The sequence below is a fragment of the Nipponia nippon genome, unplaced genomic scaffold (assembly GCF_047370975.1).
Source record: "Nipponia nippon isolate SJK-2023a ecotype South Korea unplaced genomic scaffold, ASM4737097v1 scaffold_1, whole genome shotgun sequence".
Lineage (NCBI taxonomy): Eukaryota > Metazoa > Chordata > Aves > Pelecaniformes > Threskiornithidae > Nipponia > Nipponia nippon.
The window spans coordinates 159,983,280-160,006,844 of record NW_028262290.1 but is presented as its reverse complement, the minus strand read 5'-3'; the positions used below and the strand labels follow the sequence as shown (position 1 = coordinate 160,006,844).

Genomic DNA, 23,565 nt, shown 5'->3' with positions numbered 1-23,565 from the left:
CACGCTGTGGAAGGCCCAGTCATACGTATGGTCCATCACCCTTTTCAGTGCAGGGTATGTAACTGCTTTGTCCATGTGGGTTTCCACAATGCAGCAGGGAAAAGTGAAGCAGCTGATAGGAAAATGTGAGAATAAAATAACAAAAAAAGGCCACAGGAATTGGAGGGCAGGTGTAGGATGTGGGATGACCGGCTGTCCTTTTGGTACTCTTGGTTTGAAGCTGTGCTGTATTGGGTAGCTCTTTGATCAAGTTTTTGGCCCTTTTTGAGTTGAACATCTTAGGACTTCAAAGCTTTCACAATTTCCATCCTGTTGTTGAGCTTGCGGTTTCCTTTTCTCAGCTGACTTGAAGAAAGACTTGGGTGAATATGTTAAAACTCAGCTTCCAAAAACCACAAAATTGGTAAGAAATGAGAAGCGAGAAGGCTTGATTCGAGGAAGGATGATTGGAGCCTCTCATGCCACAGGTATACTTTCTTGTTTCTCTTTTCCTTGCATACTTTGACCATATGTTAATTGGGTGACTTCTTTGTAGTGCAGCTCTTGCAGATGTTGAATGTTTGACCTGTGATTGCTTTAGCCCACTCTGGGGGCTCTGCATGTCGTGCCACGTTCTAAGCTACACGATTTAGCGTAGGGGAAGGAAGATTTGGGATAATGCTATCTTAGGTGAGAGACATTTTAGCAATTGTTTCAGAATATCAGTGACTTTGAAATGAGTTAATTGCATTGATCTTTGGCTGTTATATTAACCGATGTCGCAACAGCTACACAAAGCGTCTTCAGTGATACCTGGATGATGATGATGACTGGAGACCTTAACTAACATTACCTGTGCGTTTAAATGTTTACCTCATGCAGTTGACCATGATCTTTATAAAGCTTTCTCCAGTATTTCCTCATAGATTTACTGAATTAGTCCTTACCTGAGGTTTTTCTGTTACTCAATGAGACAGAAGCAAGGAGGACTTGGTGCTTGCTTATATGTAAATATAGGGTAGATATAAAAAATTTGCTGTTTTTGTCGTTTGTAATTAACTTTAGGAATATACTGTGTAAGAGAGGGGAGACGTTTTTTCAAGTCACCCAAACAATGACTTTGCAAATTTGGAACCAAATTTGAGTGACTCTTAAACCTTGTCTGAACTGTTGATGTGTATTTTTTTTTTTCTTCCTGTGGAAGTTTGCTTTCAATAAAACGAGTTAATTTTTTAGACTGGGTCAGTGAAATAGTAAAACAAAACCAGTATTTGACACAATTTAGTGAGGCAATGTAGAATTTTCCCTGTTCCTGCCCTGAAAGAATGTTGTCCCAGGAATATCTCCATCTGTGCTAGAGATTGTGGTCGCAGAATATTTTTTGCATGTTTCATGTAAAAACTATCGCTCTAAAATGGCAATCTGCTTCCTTATTAAGGTACACTCTAATCTGGCTTCTAATTCACCCGTGTAATTGTAATGTTTCTCATACAAGCTTTTCTGTTGTTGCAGTGAGTGTTAATTGGGATAAACTATGTTTGGTGCTTTATGTACACTGCGTGCCTCTTACCATAATATGCTTCCCAGTTAAATTCTTTGGCATTTGAGAAAGTATGTGCTACTTTCTGAAATAATTTTCAGTGGCAGATAAAGTCTCTTAATTGGTGTTTACTCATTAGCATTGTAATGGCATAATCGAGAGAGAAAATTGTGCTTGCGCTTTCCAAGCTGTGCTAGGATTCATTTGAGTTAGTGCAATTTTAAGTAATTTTATTGCTTTTCTGAACTGCTGGAGTCTGGCTTTTTTTTTTTTTTTTCCCTCCTCAGTCAAATACTGTCTGTTGTTAATGGGTGACTTGTTATATTTGTATGTTTTGAAGTTGTCTTCTTTAAAGCTCTTTCCAATCTCTTCCACGTTATTCTGGTTGTTACATAAATATATGTAATATATTGGTTGTTATATAAATATGATCCATGAGATATAACATTTATATAACATGTTTTGTCATAAAAATTCAGATGACTTTTTTTAGAGCAACTGAGCCTGAAGGGCTCTCACGGATCAAACTGTCCTCTCTGACCATGGCAGATAATCCCCATGTTAACTGTTGGGACTGAAGTGTTGCTTGGTCTAATACCGGTGGATTTGGCTATGCCTATTTGGGGCATTCACTCTCCTTTTAAACTGGTATAAATCCACAATCACTCCAGAGCCAATGAAATGGGGAGATGTTCTATGTTACTTTATATTCAGGAATTGAAATGCTGTGGACTGTGTCATGGATGAATGCAGATTAATTCATCAGAATGGCTTCGTTTAAAATCCATAGATTTTATGGATCCAATCCAGTAACTGGATGGATGCTGAAGTGTGATATGAAGCAAGCCCCGGGCAATTACAGCCAGTGGACAAAACCAGCTTTGCTATGGGGACAGTTCATTCAGCCCAATATCTGTCATCTTTGGCTCTCTCTGTAGCCTAACTCAGGCGTGGAGGTGCTCTGCGTTAGGACAAATGCACCGCCCGACTCTGAGTGCCGGTCTGATGGTGCTTCATTTAAAGTCCAGTAGCTCTGCTGAATCTGGGTAGAACATGTGATGACTATTAAAACCCTGTCAAAGAAATGCAAATAATGGCCCACTTGAGCAATTCATAGCTAAGTGTGAATAGCCAGGATCTCCTCCTGCCTTTGTGACTGAACCAGTCCCTGTGGAGTCTCTGGTTTGTCAGCGTTTCCAAGTGCGGATGGTGTTTCCCCTCTCTTACCCAGGGTGGTGAGGATACTGCCGATATAACTGCATATGTGTTTGTGTTTCATGTTACCGTGGATCTTTGTGTTTTGTGTGCTTTGGCTTCTGTAGGGAAAGTGCTGGTATTCCTGGACAGTCACTGTGAAGTGAACGAGATGTGGTTACAACCTCTGCTGACTCCCATCAGAGAAGATCGCAGGACTGTGGTGTGCCCTGTGATTGACATAATCAGTGCTGACACGCTTACCTACAGCTCTTCCCCGGTTGTGCGTGGAGGGTTTAACTGGGGCCTGCACTTCAAGTGGGATCTTGTTCCTTTGTCAGAACTGGAAGGACCCGAGGGAGCCACTGCTCCAATCAAGTAAGGTTCCTCCTACGTGGTGTGAAGCTCTGTGTAACGTATGGATGATCAGAAGCACTTCTTGAGCATTACGGAGTGTATCTGGGTGTGCAGTTTTAGAAGCAGATGCCTAACCTGTCAAATATCCGACTTGTTTATTTTACTTAGAAACAGTTTTGGTTACTATTACCTATTTCAGTTTAATTTCTCACATTTAATCACTAATTAGATATATCTGTCTTATTAGGTCAAGAAAGCACCCTTTTAGAGAATGCTTGTATGACAGCAGTTTTTGCTAAAGACAGAAGTCTTAAGGAGTTTATGCTATTCTGCGTTAAATCTGTCCAATAATTTCACTTTTGAGCTATGCATCGATGTTTGTTTCCAGTCTGTCAATGTGTTTGGCTTAATGATGATTTTGATAACCACCTTTGTGCTAGTAATAGCCTGCATATCCCACTAATATAGGCTCTATAATTTCTGTAATGAAATGCTAAAGAATTGCTAGATTGGGAAAATATATTTGTGGTAATAGGAAGGTGGTTTTGTAGCTGATAGGAGGGAACATCAAAGCATATGGTAATTTTCTATGTCAACATTTTTTTGCTTTAGATTTCCTTTATATTTTTCCTCAAACAAGCAATTATTTTGTCATAAAGCTTCCTAAATGAACATACATGGATGTGAAAACCATCTTTAAAATATTAATTTTTTGCTTTGTACAATGTGGCAAATGCCTAACAGTGTCTGTTGGAAGCCTGTCCATATTGTTTTTGTGGTCTGAATTGCTTGAGAGTTGTTCTGAAACAGAAGTCTTGGTAAAGCTTAACACTAGGACTTTAAAGTTACCTTCCTTAATCTTTTAACCATTGATGGCTGTCTTGCCTGTACAGAACTGGCAATATCTGGTTCTTACTGGACATGTAACTGTTATAAAATGACGTCAGCAGACACCTTTTTTTAGTAGCAGACACATATGGTTCAGACATGAGAATGGAAGCTGTCCCAGTGTGAATCCCTTCATGAGAAGGGCTGGCAAGAAGCTAATTCCGCTTTTTCTAGTTGCAGGTATCCATCTCGGTAGAGAATTCAGGTTTGTAAGGTGGAAGAACTTTACCTTTTTTACAAACTGACTCCTTGCAGAGAATGTGGTACTTCTGTAAGATTTGCAGAGTGAATCAAAAATTGGGCAGTCTCATCTCTTTCATTCCCTTTTCTTGGACTGTAAATGAAGAGCGTTTCAGGCTGACACAAGCAGCTCCAGCACAAGGCTCTCTGCTGTGGTCTAGACAGCTCTGCAGTTAGTCTTTCCACATTTACCCATCACAAGATTTGGTCTGAGAAGCCAGGAAACCTCTTAAGTTACTTAACAGTTTGACTGGCTTGTTTGGAAGGTGTCACTGTGGCAGTTTCTGAAACTAGACTGGGAAAATCTGAATGGGGAACCAGCATAGACTCTCTTAAAATCCTTATTCTGTTAAGAACTATTCTCACAGTTAATCTGGGGCACGTCTGAAGGCTAGTTCTTGCTGTGCTCAACACTGTTGTTGCATTCCTTCAACTCACTTTTAGGAAAAACTCCCATGGAAAAGGCAGAGAACTTTAAAGGGAGTCTAATAATCAAAAAAGATTACATTTTCTGAGTATGAAAGTGACTTTTCGTACTTAACAGGTCTCTGCCTGCTTTGAAAAAGAAGTCAGTTTGCTATTTAGCCTTTGAAAATGGCTTTCCATCAAATGGAAAGTCTTACATTTTACGTTTTGGAGACCTTCATAATGAAATATTTTGGTGTCAGGGATAGAAAAATTGAGTGCAACCTTTCAACCCGGGTTTTAAAGTGACAGAACTGTAGTAGAAAATTGTGTGAGAACAAACAAGGAAATCCAGACTTAGGCTTGGTTTTATCACAGGTTTTTATTAACAAGGATGAGAGAAAGCCTGTTCCCAGCCCATTGTGTGTTCCAACTAGCATATCATGCTTATGTAGTGTTTTTACTTTCTTATACTTTTCTAAGGCATCCACATATTATAACTTTGTGATACAGTAGCAAGTCAATCTAGAGACTGCACAATGGGAATCATATACAGATTTTTACAAAATAGAGCACCATTCTAGTAACGCACAGGCAAAGCGAAAAACTGGGAAATCCCAAAGAGAACATCTATGCAAATATAAAAATTGTAAATAACTTGCCAATAAGCTGATCATTGTATCAATGATGAAACAACGCTGCTCCTGGTATTTAAATTCTATCTATGAGACAGAGTAGCATTTCTTTTAGCAGCATCCTGGCTTGTATAATTTAAATTTGGACCTTGTCTCTTGATCTAGTTTAATATGGGAAGGTAATGAGTACTCTGGATTCTACTCCTTCTGCAGTTCAGTCAAGCCTGGTCTGTGTAATTTGCCCCTGTAAGAGGGGGAAGAAGGCATTATTGTGTGCAAGTGTACACGTTTGTAACTGTAGGGGAAATAGCTTCTGGTAAAGACAGATCTAATTAAAGCAGCTCCTTAGTTTCACTGTAGAAAACTTGATGGACTCCAAACTTGCACAGGTTTTTACTTCTTTTCCTTTTTTTTTTTTTTTTCTTGTTAGTAGAGAGACAGCCACTTTGTTTCTCTTTCCCTGTCCTGTCCCTTTTCCTCAAGTTTACTATACAAATAAATATGGTTTATAGGTATTGGAATAATGAAAGATCACAAATACCACTTACAGATATGCTTTTGAAAATGTGTTGAGACTAGAAGTGTGATCTGATGATTTCTAGTGTCTGCAGGATCTAAATCGTATTATGTAGGTCTAAATTTAAGCTTTGAGACTAGCCAATTCAGCTAAAATTACTGTTTATTTTTTTTGTTTGTTTGTTTTTTCTCTACAAGAAAATGAACTTCTTTCAATATTCCTTTTTAGGTCACCTACCATGGCTGGAGGCCTGTTTGCCATGGATCGTGAGTACTTTAATGAACTTGGACAATATGATAGTGGCATGGACATCTGGGGAGGAGAAAATCTGGAAATATCTTTTCGGGTAATCTAGCTTTTATGTGTATTGGACTATGAACCTCAGTGTCTGGCTGCTTCTCTTCCCTATGTACAATTTCTTTAGCACTGGAATAGCTATTTGCACACAGAAATTGTTGCTTTTATTCCCAGGAAGGATGCGTTCAGTGCACAGTAACTGCCTTTACAATAATCTTCAAGTTAAGTTTTAATGGGAAGATTAAAGAGAATTTTGAGCTCTGTAGTTAAATCTTTGTGGCTTTTTCTTTGTTTGGTGGAGCATTTCATAATACCTATGGAGAAGCATAAGAAAGGAATAATCATGCAAATTTCTGAAATGAGTTTATAAGCAATGCCTAATGATCGGTTAAAAAGATGCGTGGCTCACAGCAACATTGATAATAAGTAAGCTTATTATATTTTGTTAGACATGTGTGGGGCTTTTCAGACACATCAGCCTCCTTTTTGAGGGCCTGGAAATGTAAATATTTTATAACTAAATTAAGAGTACGTAGAGGAGTCAGCTTGGTTCGGAAAATAATGACAAAGTCGTAATCAGGAGATTTGAAAGTGATACTTCAGTGGGCTTCCTATATTTTATCTCATCTTCCCTATCACTCCACTGAAAGAAAACCAACTTTTCATACTCAATGTCGTGCGCACCGCTTCACTTTTGTAAAGTGGATTCATCAACAGGTTTGACAAGAGTCTGCCTGAAAATGAGATGCTATGATGACAGATATGAAAAGGGGATTAAAAAGTGAAGTTAACATAAATAAAAAACAAAACAAAACGCCCAACTCCCAAAACTTTAGAGAAATCTGTCAAATTAGGTCATTAGAGAAATCAAGATTAGAGCTCAAAAATAAGAACTGACATTTCATAAATTGGAGTGACTTTAAAGGGCTGTGTACTGAATAAATAAAATCTTTTAAGTTTTCAGTACAAAGCATAATTATTAGATATCTGAGTAGAAGCGTGTGGAGTGTGAGGAAATTATTGTTGTATCCATGTAATACACAGTTTCAATAAAAAGGGCTTTGAAAAATTGGAGTATATTCAGAGAGCTTTATAAGGTCTGAAAGCCCCCTCTCCCTGGGGGAGAGTTGTAAAGAACTTTAGTCTTTATCTTATCCAGGAGGAGTTTTAAAAGTGACTTGATTATAAACTGCTAATGTGAGAAGACTTTTCTGAGATTGGAGAACACATTAGTCCAACAAAGGGCCAATGATGATAATTTGCTGGAAACTGAAGTTTAAAAAGACATTTTAAAAAAATAAATGGAAGTAGAGTGTAAATCTAGGTCTGGAGTGCAATGGAGCTGGGTTAAGGCACCTAAATGTATTATCTGAATGTGAACAGTATTTCTGAGTTCCCATATACTTAAGAGAAATAAACAGCTGTGTAAAATAGGTGTTTATACTTAGTTGAAAAGCTCTCCAGACCCCCTTGATGATATTGACTGATCTTCATTATCTGTCATGGAAGTGTGGACATGTAATTCTCATGTAGGCAAATAAATTTAGATATGTTAATCTGCAAGTTTATATACACCGTATATTTCAGTGTTTTCTAATAGGTCATTAGAGCATAAAATTTTAGAAAATTACAATTTGTTCCATGAAAGCCATGACATGTTATGTGGAAAGTGTGATGATATGACAAAAATGGTCTTTTCTAACCTGAAGACTTATTAATTTAACTTGTCGGAAAGTATGACATGTAGGACAACATTGCTGACACCTCATCGTGTAATCACGTATAAACCTACCTAAATATCCCTTGAAGAAGGGGAGGAGGTAGTGAGCCTTGTCAGCATACGTACGATGAAGTGTGTTCTGGTTTTGTATGGACAGATCTGGATGTGTGGTGGTAGACTGCTGATCATCCCCTGCTCCAGGGTGGGACACATTTTCCGTAAAAGGCGTCCCTATGGCTCACCAGGGGGACAGGACACTATGGCTCATAACTCACTGAGGCTGGCACATGTGTGGATGGATGAATATAAGGTAAGAGTCAAAGCTAGGTCATGAAATAATGTTATTAACTGGCTTGTTTGTCAAAGGACTGTATCACAGTGGGGTCTGTTAGCATCTCTGATGGGGTCTTCCTTCTGTAGTCTGATTTCCTAATGTTAATTTTGATACAATTTCCTAAATTCTGTAGGATAGTTGTTTGGCTGTTGAGTGCTCAAGTCTACTCCCTGTTACTTCTGCTGCCTGCAGGAGATTCATTTTTATGCCTTTTTAATGAAGTAAAAGATGACAAATGAGCTCCTGTAAGCTCTGCATTGCTTTGTGTCCAAATCAGTATTACGCGGCAGCCGTATACTACTGCTGTATGCCTTCAGGTAGTTTCCATGTTGGTAAGACAGGGATTTTGTTGGTTGGTTGGTTGCTTTTTGTTTTAATTAGCAGTCTGATTCTTAGTCTGCCTTGCCCTGGAAGATCAAACAGGATGCACTTCTGTATTCAAGGGCAGGTATGTTCCTTCCTTGTCTTCAGATCTTGGTACCAATGGTTTTAAATGTAGGTCAGGTTTCTGTGAAGCCCTGATCTCTGTTATACTTGAGGACATTTTGCCTTGTGAGACCGTAGGATTTGCTGTGTGACCAGCTCCTGTGGTCCCTACAATTTCTGTACAAGACATATTTTATTAACTCTATATTTTGTAGATGTTTGTTTCAAACCTCATCCATTATCTTGATGTTCAGTCAGTTTGAGGAACCTATTAGGGGTCATTAATTTTTATCTCCGTTCTCCATCTCCATAATGCATTGGTAGATTTGATCTATCACTTTCCCTTTTATTGGTGTCTGGGCACAGTTGTTTTGTGATTAATGATGGCTTTCTCTGAAGCCTGGAATTGATTCTTCGTTATAATTCCAGCTAACACTGCTTTGTCCAACACGGACTTAAACTGCTGATTCTAGCAGTCTCTTATCACAGACTTGTGTCCTGAACTTTTCCAGCTGTTTCTAATCTAATTCTCTGGTAGTTGCCAGAGACTGCCATTATGACAGATTTATGTATGGAAGGCAAGCCTAGAAATATATTTGTTTTTATAAATGTAATGCAAATATTTAGGGCCAGTATCATGTACTGAACTGACTGTATGATGAATAGTGCAAAGATAAGACTTAAAGGACCTGTTTTGCAGCAAAGAGCAAATGTCAATATTTAATAAATAAAATTGCATAATGGAAGGGAAACGGCAAAATTTTCATAACTATGAAAAGCAAAATGTAAAAGTAAGTTCATGTATACAATGGAAATAAATAATACAGAAAAGGTAGGATACTAAAATTTGAACTTTAACCAGGAAAGAGGCAATTGAATAGCAGAGCTACTTTTTTGAGGCAGACCGATTTCTGATAGTGATGTCCAGTCTATCTGCAAACTTCCTCAGAGTTGTCCAACAGTCTGATGTACTTAATGCTTCCCCTTCCTCTGCTATTAAAATAGCAGTAATACATCAAGTACATCCAAATGCTCCAAGATCTTGATAAGGACAGATATGTAATTTGTCTTGAGATGATGCTGTCTGTTATCTGAATATCAGAGACAGCAGTAGGTAATTGAAAACTCTCAGAACCACATTATGGTAAGTAAATTCTAGATGTCTACTAGAGATTAATCCAACAAAATACCATAGCTCAGTGCCCTGCAAACTGATTTCTAAATAATGTCTAGTAAACTAGTTACTGTGCAGATACAATGCCTTTTCTATGAGCTCTGTAAATCTAGCTGGCATTAAAGACTCGACAAGGGGATTTTTCTTCTAGTTTTGGTAATAGTATTCATGCCACATGTACATTCATGAATTCCTGTTTGTCCCCGTTGTCTCTGCATTAGAGTTGAACAGCACGTAAGATTGAGCTGGAATCTTAATCCGTCCTTCCCTAACCAGGTACAATTCCGAGTATAATCATAAATTAGAACATGAAAAAATAATGTTGCAGGAGCCTTTCTGGAGATGATGCAGATGAACGGAAAAAACTGGGCTTCACAGAAAGCCCATGTGACAGTTCTGATTCTTCACATGAATAAATGCATGGTCCCACTGAACTTCACAAGATATAGATTTATAGGTCTATTCTGACATGGTTGTTTTTTTTTTTTTTTTTTGTCCTTGTAAAGTTGGAAGGCTGGAAATTGTGGAAGACAAAATACACTTGAGCCTCACAAAAATTAATACAATCAATTGGACAATCAAACTAATTTAAAGAAACCTTGGCCAGATGAGGCTGGTGATGATGTACACATCTGTTTCTGACCTAATGACGCTAGGGTGCCTTTACTGCCAATGGAATGTAGGGTTGATTTGTTTCCTCCTCAAGTTGGCATCTAAAAAAGGTCAGCAGATTCATGCCTGAGAAGTGTCTTCATCAGAAAAAGCAGTCTAGAATGATTAACTTGGAGTTAGGCAAGACAAATCTTACCTCCTGTGGCAATCTAAACTGGAATTTCTTAATGCCAGTTTCAAATTTAATGGTTGAAAGCGCTCGCAAAATGAAAAGAAATGAAACTTTGGGAGTTCTGCAAATAGGAAAAAGTTGGAAGTTAATAATCTGAAATTCTTCTCCCCTTGCCCCCAACCTGTTTCTCTTAAATACAGGAGCAGTATTTTGCTTTGAGACCCGAGCTAAGGATGAGGAACTATGGAAATATTACCGACCGTGTAGAATTGAGAAAAAGATTGAACTGCAAGTCATTTAAGTGGTATTTAGATAATATCTATCCTGAGATGCAAATATCTGGGCCCAATGCCAAAGCTCCACAGCCAGTTTTTATTAATAGAGCACAGAAACGTCCGAAAATAATCCAGCGTGGAAGGGTAAGATAAACTTTCTTAAAAATATAGCATTCTGTTTTTTTAATGATGTTGAGATTCTTTCTGAAAGATTTGCTCAAATACAAGCAAAATAGTCTGTTTCCACAGCGCATAGAGTTTTAGTTTTGCAACAGGCTGTCTTGAAAATAACAGAATTTGTGTCTTTAGACAAAGGCAAATCAGTTTCACTCTGGTCTGTATTTCGGGTCATCTTCAGACTAGCTACTATTCAATGAGGTTTCTTACCTCAAAGTTCTGAGTTATGACATTTTGATGTCTTTAGAATGCACTTTTCATGGCTGTTGGTTCTGAAGATGGATTTGGATAGAGAAATTTGGCCTCAAATATTCATACTCTGTTGGTTTATGATAAGAGTACAGTGTAATTGGTTTCCAAACTCATTCCTTTTACTGGATAATTTTCTGCAAAGATGAGCATTTGCATCTGAGACTGATGATGGCTTTTCTAGTCTTGACTGTTAGATAATGAACAAAAAATGAGTTTTGCTCCTTTTTTCTTCCAAGTAGAAGTGAAGAGAGATATTTTTACGTGTATTCATAAAGGGAATCATTATTAAATTCATGCCTTAGCTCTGACACCTATGTTTATGGGTCTGTATGCAGGTAAAGCCGGCATACAGTTGCATCTGTTCACTCCAGTGCCAAATTACTCTGATATGTGCTTTTTACGCTTCCCCAAAATAATGGATAACTTCAAACCTGAGGCAACTTTCTTAAAGATATTTTATTAATTATATTTTATTAATTTTATTAATTATAAATAATATTCTTTGAATAAAGTATTTCATGTGCACATGGGTTACGGTCAGCAGATTCCCTTCTAGCTCAATAACTGGAAGCATTAAGTAGGGATGTAGCCCTCTCCACAAGGTGTCACAGCCTGCAGCAGCTGTTGACAGTTGCTGGTCCTGCAAGCAGATTCAGGCTGGGGGACCCGAGTTCATGCAGAACCTATTGCCATCACTAGATTTTTGCTTGGAAGCAGTGATCTGGGAATCCACAACTTGTGCAGTATTTTTATAAGTGTATCCCAACCAAGATGTAAAGTTATTTATTAGGGCAAACGTGTAGTTTCCCCAAGGAAAACTGGTACAACGGGCTGATTCCCCTAGTTGTTAAATGCTGTTATTCCCCTCGTCAGACTTTTTTTTAAAATCTAATAGCTTTCTGCTTTCATTCAGACAGAAGTTTAACTAAGGAATTGCTGATGTGGGGGAGGCTACTGGGGATCTGAATCCCTCAATAGCACTTCGGGGGGAATCTTCCTAGCAATAATTTCCCGTGGTTTAATTTGGAGAAAAACTTTGTGCACCCTTTAAGAAGGGGGAGACAAGACACAGAAAAATGCGGTTCCTTGGCTTGATTCTCCGGGGTTCAAGAATTATACCCGGCATTGTGTGAGAGAGTCAGCTTTGGCTTCGATGATTGTATAAACTATTTCCAGATGCCTACAAGGAACAGAACGATCAGCCAATGTCACCACTGCGTGCCAAACTCTTTAGGATTCGGGATGAATCACTCCAAATCCCAGCTTATTCTCAAAAACTAATTGGGCCAGAGATAAGTGCTGGTTTGACAGCTGGGGAGATCTGTAATGATCACAAATTGTGACAGTTCTTAACAGTGTTATCAAATGCTGATCATCATGGCCAATAAAAATAAGGACAAAACTCATATAAAACTCATGTAGCTGTACAGTTTGAAAGCCTTCTGTTGAGTGGGGAATGATGAAAATGAGATCTCTCCCAGAGGTCTCTGGGGTGTGAGGAAATGTTACTTAGAAGGTTTTGTGTAATTTGTTTCAGATGTGTGTAGGGAACATGAGAAACATGGTGCACTTGAGGAGGCTGTTGATGTGCCTTGGGACAGCTATTTCCAGAAATGGTGTTTAGTGAAGAATATGATTTGGTATTTGCGCTCTCTAATTTTTGCTATCGTGTGATGGAGCAGTACTTTCTTTTTATTCCTGGAAGGGTCTTTTGGTTTCTTAAAATCTGTAGAACAGATACAAATGCCGAGACAGCTATGTATGTCTTCATAATAAAACACAGCTAGCTAATTAATCAGCCTGGCCTTGCGTTCAGGACAGCAAATTCTTTTCCTCTACATTCAGCTCCAGATTGGAAATAATTATTTTTAATGTGGATGCCAGATCTGGGGCCCTGCCATCTCCCACATGCACACGCCCAGTGACACTCCCATGCACTTGGTGGAGAGCGGGGCTCTGCTGCGAGGAAGGAAACGTCGGAGTTGTGGCCATTGCTAGAATAATTGCCTTTCTCCTTTGTACCCTCGGCTGCGTGCAGTGCAGTTCTTGATGTGCAGGCAGTGATTGCTGCCTGAATAGCCTGATCTCCACCACATTGGGGGGAAAAAAATAACCAGGCTGAAAAGAAGTCTTCTGCTGGCCACCAGTTAGTTTAGGGCATGCATATAATTTAAAGCCAGAATAAAGGTGTTTTGTCTCGCTGAGTAACTCTGTGGGATTACATACATCAACATCTTAATGATTCTTGACTGTTGGAATAGGACAACCTAATACTCAGGCTCTGCAGAAAATCTCTTGGGTGACTTTTAGGGTGGTCATCATGGCCCAAACCAGGAGAGATTGCTAACTTGCTGGGAACCCCCTTGTTTGCTTTGATGGTATATGTTTACAGTTTTGCATCCCAGGACAGGCTCCTGACCTGAATCTAGTCCCCTGATACAACATTACTCCAAATCAGACTAGGCAGTGCATTTGAACTGGAATGAGCATTTGGGCATGTGTAATATTTTCCCTTCTTCCCTGATCTGTCACTAAAATAACTTAGCCGATAACTATGGCTTTTCAGTTACCTGAACACTTGAAAATCAATTGGCAAACAACGTAAGTCTGTGAAGTTGCTTGTATTTGTGTAATTCCTTCTTCTTTTTCAAAGAGGCGGTCCTGCTTCATGAAGAGAGGCTGTGGGATGAGAGTTATGTTTAAGCTAGAGTGTAGTAAAATGTAGTTTATACATTGATATATGTACAGTACAGTACAGTTGATATTCCTGAGGTAGTGACTACCTGGGACCCAAGACTTGCACCATAAAGAGAGAAATCTTGATGTAATTAGAAAGCAAAATGGAACTATTTAATGCTGATTTTTCTCCAAATTATCTGAAAAACAAAATGGTATTTTAAAAGGGAAGGAGTTTTTTTTGTATGCTTTGTTTTTTGGTTTTTTTTTATTGTGGATTAGTTGGGGGGGGGGGGGTTGTGAGCACACTGAGTCCTAGGGCTTCAAAAGCATTACTATACGTTCCCTTTGGTATGTGATGTTTGTTGTTTACTCTGTCCATCAAACTGTTTTCCTTTCATAGTTGTATCATCTTCAAACCAACAAATGCCTGGTTGCCCAGGGCCACCCAAGTCAGAAAGGAGGCCTGGTCGTGGTTCGGGAATGTGACTACAATGATCAAAACCAGGTAAGATATTTGTAATTATATTGAATAGTGATTCACATCTTACAAATTGCTAATATGTTTTCCTGCTGGCAAAATGCCCTGGTATAACATCTTATCAGCAAACCGGCTGATTTCAGAGTATTGTTCAAACAGCAAGGCTGGCTGAGGAAACCGTGGAGCTTACTGCTCTGTACCTACTAATGCTGACTGTTGGATATTATAATCTCCTATCTTTATGGCACGAATCTTGGTATGTGGCTGAAGACTATCCTTAAGTGGCTCCTGATGGGTTGATAATCCACTGATTGATACTTCAGAATTTGTAGAAGCTCTTTCAGTCAGTTCCCCATACTAGGATTTAAGGCAGCCGTTTCCTGGCCTGCTGTTCTTTGTGCACTGTACAACTCATCCTCTGCTGATGGAGTGGCTGTAGTTTGGGGTGAATGAATGATTTCTCGTTATCTTTAAATAGAACGAATTAAAGGAATTTAGAAAATTCTTTGGCTACAGGTGAGGATTAACTGGGGATGGATGTGAAAATCTAATGAGAGTTTTTATATTACTACGTGAAGCCTTTGCTATTCCACTTCTGTTCTTTCAGGCAACAGAAATTCAGGACTTGGGTAAACAGCCTCTAGGGTAGAGATCTTCACCTAATGCCATAAAGACTTTTACCTAGCTAAGAACTTCATTGAGAACATTGTGATTTAGGAGCCCGTGGGACCCAAGTCTGATTAAAAACTAGATCATATCTAAAGAAAAAAGTAAAGACAAGATAAAGGGAGCATGGGATGTAATGCAGCGTAGCTTTACCAAAGGTGGGTTGTGCTAGACTAACTTGATACTTTATGAAATGGGCAGTAGTTTTCAGGATATGGAAATTGCAGAAGGAGAAGCAGGATGATTTGTAACAGTCCCAAACAAAAAGCTGTATGTGTTGTCAACTAATGGGACTTTCTGCCTCCTACCTGTGGTCTCACCAGTTGAATGTGACAGAGAGCGCCAGTATGACAGGTGTCAGCCTGTGTCTGGGTAAGCGTGGTTGGCTGTAGGCATCTGGTCTCCACTTGCCACTGAGGCAGGACGAAACAATACATCCCTGCACTTTGCCTGCAGAGCACTGAGTGATCATCTCTATTACCAAATTGTAGGTCCCTGTTTTAAAGGTGGATGAATTTAAGCTGGAATGGGATTCAAGGTTTTCCTATGTGATCTCTTCCATTAGCTGCAAGAAAGTCAGCAGGTTTTACTGCCTGTGTAAATGTAATAGTAGCTGATTGGCACCAGTGACTGTACATTTACAGTGCCAGAGGTGTTACGCTGCTTTCTGAGCCGTTCAGTCTGTGAGTGAGAAAGCAGCAATGACTTCCAGTGGATGATGTCCACAGTAAGAACAGCTGGGTCCTCACAGTTACTGTTTCCCTTCTCTTTCCTGCAATATTTCTAATAGTGAACTGCCACATGACTGGAGGAGGAAGTCTGTTGTTTTTCCTTATCAAAACCTTTTTCTGATTTTTTTTTTTTTGTTTTTCGCCCCTCCTGGATACAGAAACTTCAGTTAGCCTTTTGATGTTGAGAAAGATGAATTAATGCTCAGATCGTTGAACTTTGGCTTCTTTTCTCATGAATCTAGTTTACTAGTGGTAAATTAAGCAATGAGTTCTCAAAAAAACTGGCTGTGCTACCTTCTTTCACAGTGATTTTGTTCTCCAACCAAGTATGTTAACCAACACTGTGGTTCTCTGCCATTAGACTTATTTTGTTCTCCTAATAAATCCCAAGAGTACATGCAGCCAGCTTTCTTTCATATCCTCTTGAACAATCTTGCTATAGATACGTGAGAACAATGTAGAGAAAGATGACACTTAATTAGCAGCTTCTGCTTATAAAAACAGCAAGAAACTTCCTGAGTATTGGAAGCTTTTAACTGTCGTTTCTGGTAACACTCAACCCGTTGGCATTTTCAGCTGATTTTTGCTCTAGAACCATCTGTTTTATGCTTTTGGCCTAATAAGAAAGCCTGTGTTGGGTCTGGTGAAAGGCAAGTACCCAGCTACCCTGTCCCCTGGATGCCCACTGGCAGCAAGTTCAGTGTATGTTGCTTAATACACACAGTGCAGACAGTTATTCTGGAAGATATCAATCTACGTTTTGCAAGCAGTATTTTTGTGTGTTTGTTTAGTGGGTTTTTTTTCTGAGCCAAAGATGGTATTTTTGTAGAATTTTTGCTTTTTCATGAGTGTCTAATTGTATTTTGACCTCATGTAAGCTGTCGGCGTCCTGTGGCAGTGAGTACCCTAGCTCGGCTGTGCTTTCTGTGGCAATAATTTGATGCCACTTGGTGCTGATTTCCTTTGATGCCAGCTAATTTTTCGCTGAGAAACAGAAATAAGTTATCACTGTTTATCTCTTTCCAGGCTGCTTTTGCTCTGTGAATAGATAACACCCTCCCTTGAAAAATATATGCTACTGCTCAGTAAGTTGAAGGAGCAAGATGCAGTCTACCTGGGAAAACAAAACTGGGCTGCCTTAGGACTTACTGATTGCAGTTCTTCTGGTTGGAAAATGATCACCTGTGTAATCTTTTGACTGGAAAATGGTCTTCTGTGTAATATAGGTGATTCATGCATGTAAGAGCTGACCTTGAAAAGTGTGTGTGTGGGGAAACCAGATGCACTGAAGTCATGAGATTGGCCTTACAAGAATACTTTGAACTGATGTTGACTTAGATGATCGTCGTTAAAGTTAAAAATTACTCAAGCACATCAAACTGTCCTATTTTCTAGGACTTCACGTGACAGTGACATTCAGTTCATCTTTTTGCTACAGAAAGAAAAAGCAATAAGGGAAGTGGTTCTCACAAAGGTGATGCATCTAGAAAATAATTTTTAAAAAATTGTGTCTTTCTCTAAGTTATAATGAAAACTAGGATGTTTATTAACTATGTTCATTAACTAACAAATACTTGGTCTGGGATGATACTGGGAATTGAACACAAATTTAGGAATAAGTAATGAAAATTTCGTAGTTAGAAATAGCACAAGAGGCGACAGGATCTTACAGAGCGAAGATCAGTGCAGAGAGGTCTGAAGTAAGAGAAAAGCAGAAAAATTGGTTGTGAATTTTGAACGCAGAAGACTAACATGGAATGAGAAATTTTGTAGTTGAAGAATGGTCGTGTGAAGGAACTGGCAAGATTGCTGAAGTAAACACTCTCCTGAAATTCAGTACCGTGTCTGACCTCTTTCTGGAAACAAAACTGAGAATGCACAAGGTATTGCACGTCACAAAAACTTGGGTGTTGAAGGAGGATAGAAAATATTTAAGCACGTTGAAAGATCATCATGAAAGACTGGAGATGTCTGAAAAGTGGGAAGCAAGAAACTGTAGTGTAGATTCTACCCAAAACCATCATGCCAAGGTTAATCAGGTGGTGATTAGGAGACAAGGATGCTGAAGCAGGCTTTGGGCTAGATAATGCCCTAAAGGAGGAGGACTTGCTGACAAACTTGGAAGAGAAGCATCAAAGAACACTAAAAGGGAAGGTTTTGGAGTGAAGCACAATGGCCAACATAGGACTAACTAGTGGGAGTGTTTGTGATCTGACAGCTACAAGAAGATTGGGTTTGTCGTGTAGCTAATGTGTACTTGCCTTCTTCCTGACCTAAATGCTTAAAGCCAAGTTCCTTTTCCAAAAAATCTCCTCTTCAAGTCCACTGAATTATGTGGATTTTTTCTACTATTTGTTTTCAAATACGCTAAGCTGACTCTTAAGCTTTGCTTTCCGTGTTGTTATAACCTCTCCTCTGTGTGTTTACTTCATTTCAATAATTTAACCTTTCTCTTACTTAGCAATATATTAAGCTTTAAAAATGGGACTGTCGCCATTCCAGCTGGGGATGGTGCTAAGGTGTCTAAGCATGTGCATCTGTGCTCTGGGCTTTTAAAAGATAACTGATTTGAGCAGGGAATTTCAGAAAAGCTCTGTTAACACTCTTGTAGCACTTCTTAAATGTAAGAATACACACTTTACAAACTGTTCAGGAGTCAGAGTCTAGAAGGATATGTTCATGTGTGCAGTTCTTCTGTAAGATCTTTCTCCCTAAACCTCTAGATCACAGCTGTTAGTTTGCTTTTCTGATACAACCCATGTCTAGAGGGAGTGTGAAGATGTGCAAGTTTAAGTCTGCTGCTTTTCCGTAAGCTATTAAAGGGGGACAATTCTTCGGTCCCTCTAACAATTGTCTTGAAACGTCAGCAACACACTGAACTGTGACACAGAAAGCATGTATCTGCTTTGGAACATCCTTCAGGAGGACATTGGGTTTTCAGGGTAGCAGTAGCTTAAAATAATGATTCTAGACCACCAAACTTTGCTGTTTCTGATGATTTGCACAAGCCATTTGGTGCTGTGATGTCACTGTTATCCATAATAACAGGAGCAAATATATGTATATGCAAATATAGGCACATCTCTTCCTCAGTGCTGAGGTGGCTGTTTTGTGCTCTTAAGCTGAATTTTTGTCTTTTTAAAAACTTTCTGACAGAATAGTACAGTACTGCTAATCTAAGCAACAGATTGTAACTGATGAAAGTACTGGAATGCTTCTCCTGTCGGCATGGTTCACGGCAGGGATTTTCTTTCACACAAAGGGCTGTTTCTGTAGTAGTTACTGTCTTTGTATTTACTGAAAATTTTCAATGCATTCCTCTAGTGCTAATGCAATTTGCAGACCAAATAAGAGTGTATAGCCACAAAGCTTTGCCAGTTGGCCAGCCGTGCCTTTTGCTACAGTCCACTGCACTCTGAAAGCCAAAGGGCAGGCTGATGCTTCCTGGTTTACTTCATATCATTTTGAAATATTTATTCCCTAAGAACAATAAGCTTCCTTTTTCTACCTACTACAGATTCTTTGATTTATTGTTTTTTCCCTAGGCCGGGTGATAGATTTTGGTTTAATACAGCTGTCTGTATTGACAGTGGACTCAAAATCTTCTATAGGTAACTCCATTTTTTCAAAAGGAAATGATAGTATGGGCCATCCTCCTAGATGAGGAGGCCGTGTCCATTTGAGCCGTGTCCTCACTTGAATTTCCTCTGAAGTACTTCAGCTAGCTGTTATCTACTTACATTAATTAATCTCACTGTAGGAATAATTTCATCTTTCACAAAAAAAACCACCAACCTTCAGTAACACAGCCCTGTACCTCTTTATTATGGTAAAAAATAATCCCAGAGGGGAATCACTGGGATATAGGAGTTTATGGAAGGAGTGAAGAGCATGCCTCCTCTACCAACAGTGGCAACCTGAAACCAGTTAGGAAATCCAAATGTTAGTAAAATGAGAGAGCAAAAAAGCTCCACTCTCCAGTCTTCAGCAATGTCACACTGCTGTCCTTGCAAGGAGTTAAACTGTAGTCATCACTGAAATTGTTCGTTAAGCTGTATATGAGGAGAAGCTCTGTTTCTACCCACCTGTCTGTGTGTAAATGAGATTAATGAAGTCATTCTGGCAATCAGTCCAGGAGAAGGCTGGGTGATTTGTTTGTGTTCTATGGGGTTGAAGTAAAATCCTTGAAGGTACCAGAAGCCCTAGGAAACCTGTGTCTTAAATCTGTAAATAGTCTGAACTACCTTTTGAGGGGACTAAATTCAAAATCCGGTTCTTCGTAAGCTGCGCCTGTGTAGAAAAAAGGGTTTATACTAACAGAGTGCATACTTTGGACCTCCTCCCATTTATCTTGTGTATGAGACCTACTCTGGCACATGCTATGCATCTGTCTGTAGGTGACCAGAAGGATACACACGTTGGCTTTGCTCTAGCAGTGAGAACGCTTACTCCAGATCTGCGAGTCCCATTTCCACTCTGGGAAGGTTGAACCAGCTCCTGCGGTCTGGGTGACTAAGCACGAGCGGGACCTCTGCGCCCCTGTGGTCAGAGGTGAACACCCGCTCTGGTGGGTGGGAGACTTGGGCAGGCATCTGATCACTGCCAAACCTGAAATGCTTTGCCTTAGGGAAGATCTCCAGGTGCTCTGAGAACATCTAGGACCTCAGAAGGGTTGGTCGGCAGCTGAACGGGCCATGGCGCTCCAAGACTGAAGAGGTCCTCGCACCTTTCCTCTTATCCTGTTGCCTGTGATGAGAGGCAGGGAAAAAGAGCTGCTGGAAAGAGGCCAATCCTACAGCAATCACCACATTAAATCACTTATTTAACCCAAAACCTGATCAGCTTCATTATGGAGAGAGGTTTTTCCGTAACATCTGCCATTTAGATTTTATTTGAAAACAGAAACAATTCATTATGTTCTAATTGCATCCCAGTGTTTTTCTTTGACTCCAGTGAAAATGGTCAGTGGTTTTTGGTTTTGTTTTTTTTTTTTTCCTTAGCCCTGTGGAGCAGGTCAGTCATTAGCATGTGTCTCTGGGGAATGGCAATTCAAGGTGCTGCTTTCCTCTGGGGGGGCAGCTGGGCACAATTCCAGTTTTAGAAACTGAAATCTGACAGTGATGCTCTCCTAGGCGTTAGGAAGTAGATGCAGGATGAAGATACCCTGCACCTCGTCTGTTACCTTTTTTGTTACAAAATAAATTTTTAAGTGGCATTTTTGTAGAAAATACGTTGGAGGATGAAACAAGACATCACTCAGAACTGAGGTATAAATCCTAGGCAGGCACGTTATTGATTATAGGCTTTTGATCTTGTGCTTGAGCTTGAATGCAAGCAAGTCATGGACGAAAAGAAAATGAGAGTAGTTTATTCTCCTTGCAGATTAGACATCAGTGGTGCTGGCTGCCAGGAGAGGTTTCCTTCCTATACTGGGCTGTTGCTCCTAACAGCCTGTAACAACAAGAGCTAAACATCGTCCTTCCACTCTTCAGCAGCAAAGTAGTTAATAAATTTGGGAGTATGCACAGGCTTGCAGTTATATAACAAAAACCCCATGGGGTGGCTGTGCTTTCCTCGTGCTTTAATCTGCAAGTTCATACTGATACTCTAATCTGAATTTGGAACCATGATGTGTCCCAAATTTGGGCCTTTTTCTTCTTCTTTCCTTTGTTTGCTACACCAAACACATAATGAGTTTGAAATCAATTTTGGCTGTCTTGTATAAGCCTTTCTGGAGAAGTATCACACTGGATTGAACCACTGTTGTGCATTCTTTGCCATTACTCAGCTTTTGATTAAAGGTCTGCTCCCTGTGTTGCTGCAGTCTTCTCTCTCAGTTGTTACTGGTTTCGTCTCTTGTTTGGATTTGGCTCCGTCATTATTCTTCTTTTAATAATAAAACTCTTCTGGCAAGTCCTGCTGTTTCTCCATTCCCTCCTTCTCTTTAATCTTGCCCTGCTTTCTTTCTCATGACAGAGTTTAAGCAGAAATAGTAGTATGTTAGAAGGCACAGAATGCCTGAGGTTAGGGCAAACTTTAATGTCATACCTGCATTCCCTCAAAGGAGTCCTTCACGGTATTGTAATAGTGACTGTGATAAGGAATGAGCTGTGTGCTTTTCAGTTGTGCTGTCTAACTGAGGCAGTGTCCTGAATCACAGCTCCTTCCAGAAGGCTGCTGTTAGTTTCATCGGACAAAAAAAAAAAAGAAAAATCAGAATTTGTCTGATTTTTCTGCCTGGAATTTGATATTCTATACTCTGAGTGTGAAGCTCATGCAGGCTTAGCGGGGGGCGGGGGGGGGGAAGCAATCACACAGTGGGCATCGTTACTGCAGCACTGACCTGCGTGAAATCAAAACGGGGCTGGAAGAAGAGTGCGCCAGAAGAACTTAGCATGCCTGTAGGTACAGGGACTTCTGGGACAGTGATGAGGAGCTCAGTTCCCTCTCTTTCACAGAGGTAGAAGTCAGGGGGAAGGGAGCTGACGGTGGCAAGTGAGGCGGCTGAGCAGGGATGCTCCTTGTACACCCCAGCCTGGGGTTGGGTCTGGAATGGCAGCAGACCGAGACCTGGCCAGCTATGCTGTCGCCCGCTCAGCGTCCAGAGAGGGTGGGAGATGCTGTCCAGGCACCATGTGAATGCAGGGGCCTCGCTGTGCATTCAGAATAGCACTTATTTGGTGTTTAGCCAGATGGTCTCAGTGTCTTCCCTGCACTGCAGAGTTACAGTTTTCACATACTTTCTCCTGCTTTTCCCTATCCCTTTGCAACCTAGGGTATTTTGAGGTGCACACGCTAAAGTTCATCCATTTCTTTGTTTTCTGGCCCAGGGATCAGTTTCTCTTGTTTATGAGAGCTCCAGGTCCTCTGCCTAACTAGTATTGGCCCAGCACTTTGCAGACCTGAGGGCACTGAGGGAGGGAGGGGTGACCGGCAGCTCCACCAGTTAGACCAGGCTGATGGTCTAGCTTCCCTGAACCTTCAGCTGTGTTAGACATGCCTTGCTCCAAAGCAAGATTTAGGCATCCCAGTGAGAGCTAGCAGGGTATGGGCATGAAGTGCAGCAACTGAAGGTGCCTGGCAGTATTTTATACCAACAATAAAAATACCTGCTTGTGCCCAAGTAGCACATGGGAGAAGACAAACTGACAGATTGAGTGTGTCCTTGCTTCTTATTAGAGGTGATGATGGTCTTCAGTGTGGTAACAGAGAAAATCCTGTAACGTCATGTAAATTCGGGAACCCAAATGCAGTTGAAGCTGGAAACGTGAACCAGTACATTCTTGCTTCATAACTGTGGGCCCCAGAGAGGAGCTGAATTCAGTTCCCCCCACTATGTGAGCTGCTGGGATGTTGTGTAGGTTCTTGAGGTCAGGATCAAGACATTTTCATGTTGGTTCAGCTAAAACAAAGTGGGTGTGATGCGGGAGGGCTGGTCTCCCTCTAAGCAGGGCACAGCTAGCAAAAGCAGTTTGGCTGGGGAGCAGAGAAGGACATAAAACCCGTCCGTTATGGAGCATGTAGTTTCAGAATGGGAATGGTGAAGCAGTGATTTCTCTTGCTCCCTGGAGAGCAGTATGGGAAGTTTTAATAGCACCTGGAGGTCAGTGATCATCTTCTAACTGAGTGAAGATCTCTGAGCACCAGGCCGCCAGCTGCAAGGAGTAGGCCCTGGGACCAGTGTGGGGACTAATGTAGGCTACCTGGCACCAGAATTTGCACAGCTGGTTTCGGTTTCTCATCATTCAGCACCTACAAGCTGACCCAGAGCACAATGTTAAACAAATTCCTATGTGTTTATGGAGAAATGCAGCAGT

At 40.3% G+C, this 23,565-nt stretch overlaps 1 protein-coding gene across 5 annotated transcripts in view; it reads left to right on the top strand.

Moving 5' to 3' along the window:
• The window catches only part of GALNT11 (polypeptide N-acetylgalactosaminyltransferase 11), a 55,052-nt gene that overhangs the window by 27,756 nt on the left and 3,731 nt on the right, over positions 1-23,565 (top strand). For 4 of the 5 annotated variants that reach the window (XM_087730531.1, XM_087730547.1, XM_087730537.1 and 1 more), the window contains 6 exons: positions 342-467; positions 2,842-3,091; positions 5,984-6,101; positions 7,930-8,082; positions 10,691-10,909; positions 14,274-14,378. In XM_087730531.1, the coding sequence (XP_087586657.1) occupies positions 342-467; positions 2,842-3,091; positions 5,984-6,101; positions 7,930-8,082; positions 10,691-10,909; positions 14,274-14,378 (971 nt within the window). Of the gene's footprint in view, positions 1-341; positions 468-2,841; positions 3,092-5,983; positions 6,102-7,929; positions 8,083-10,690; positions 10,910-14,273; positions 14,379-16,774; positions 18,523-23,565 lie in introns of those variants that run through there. The other variant, XM_087730563.1, reaches the window with a different exon arrangement.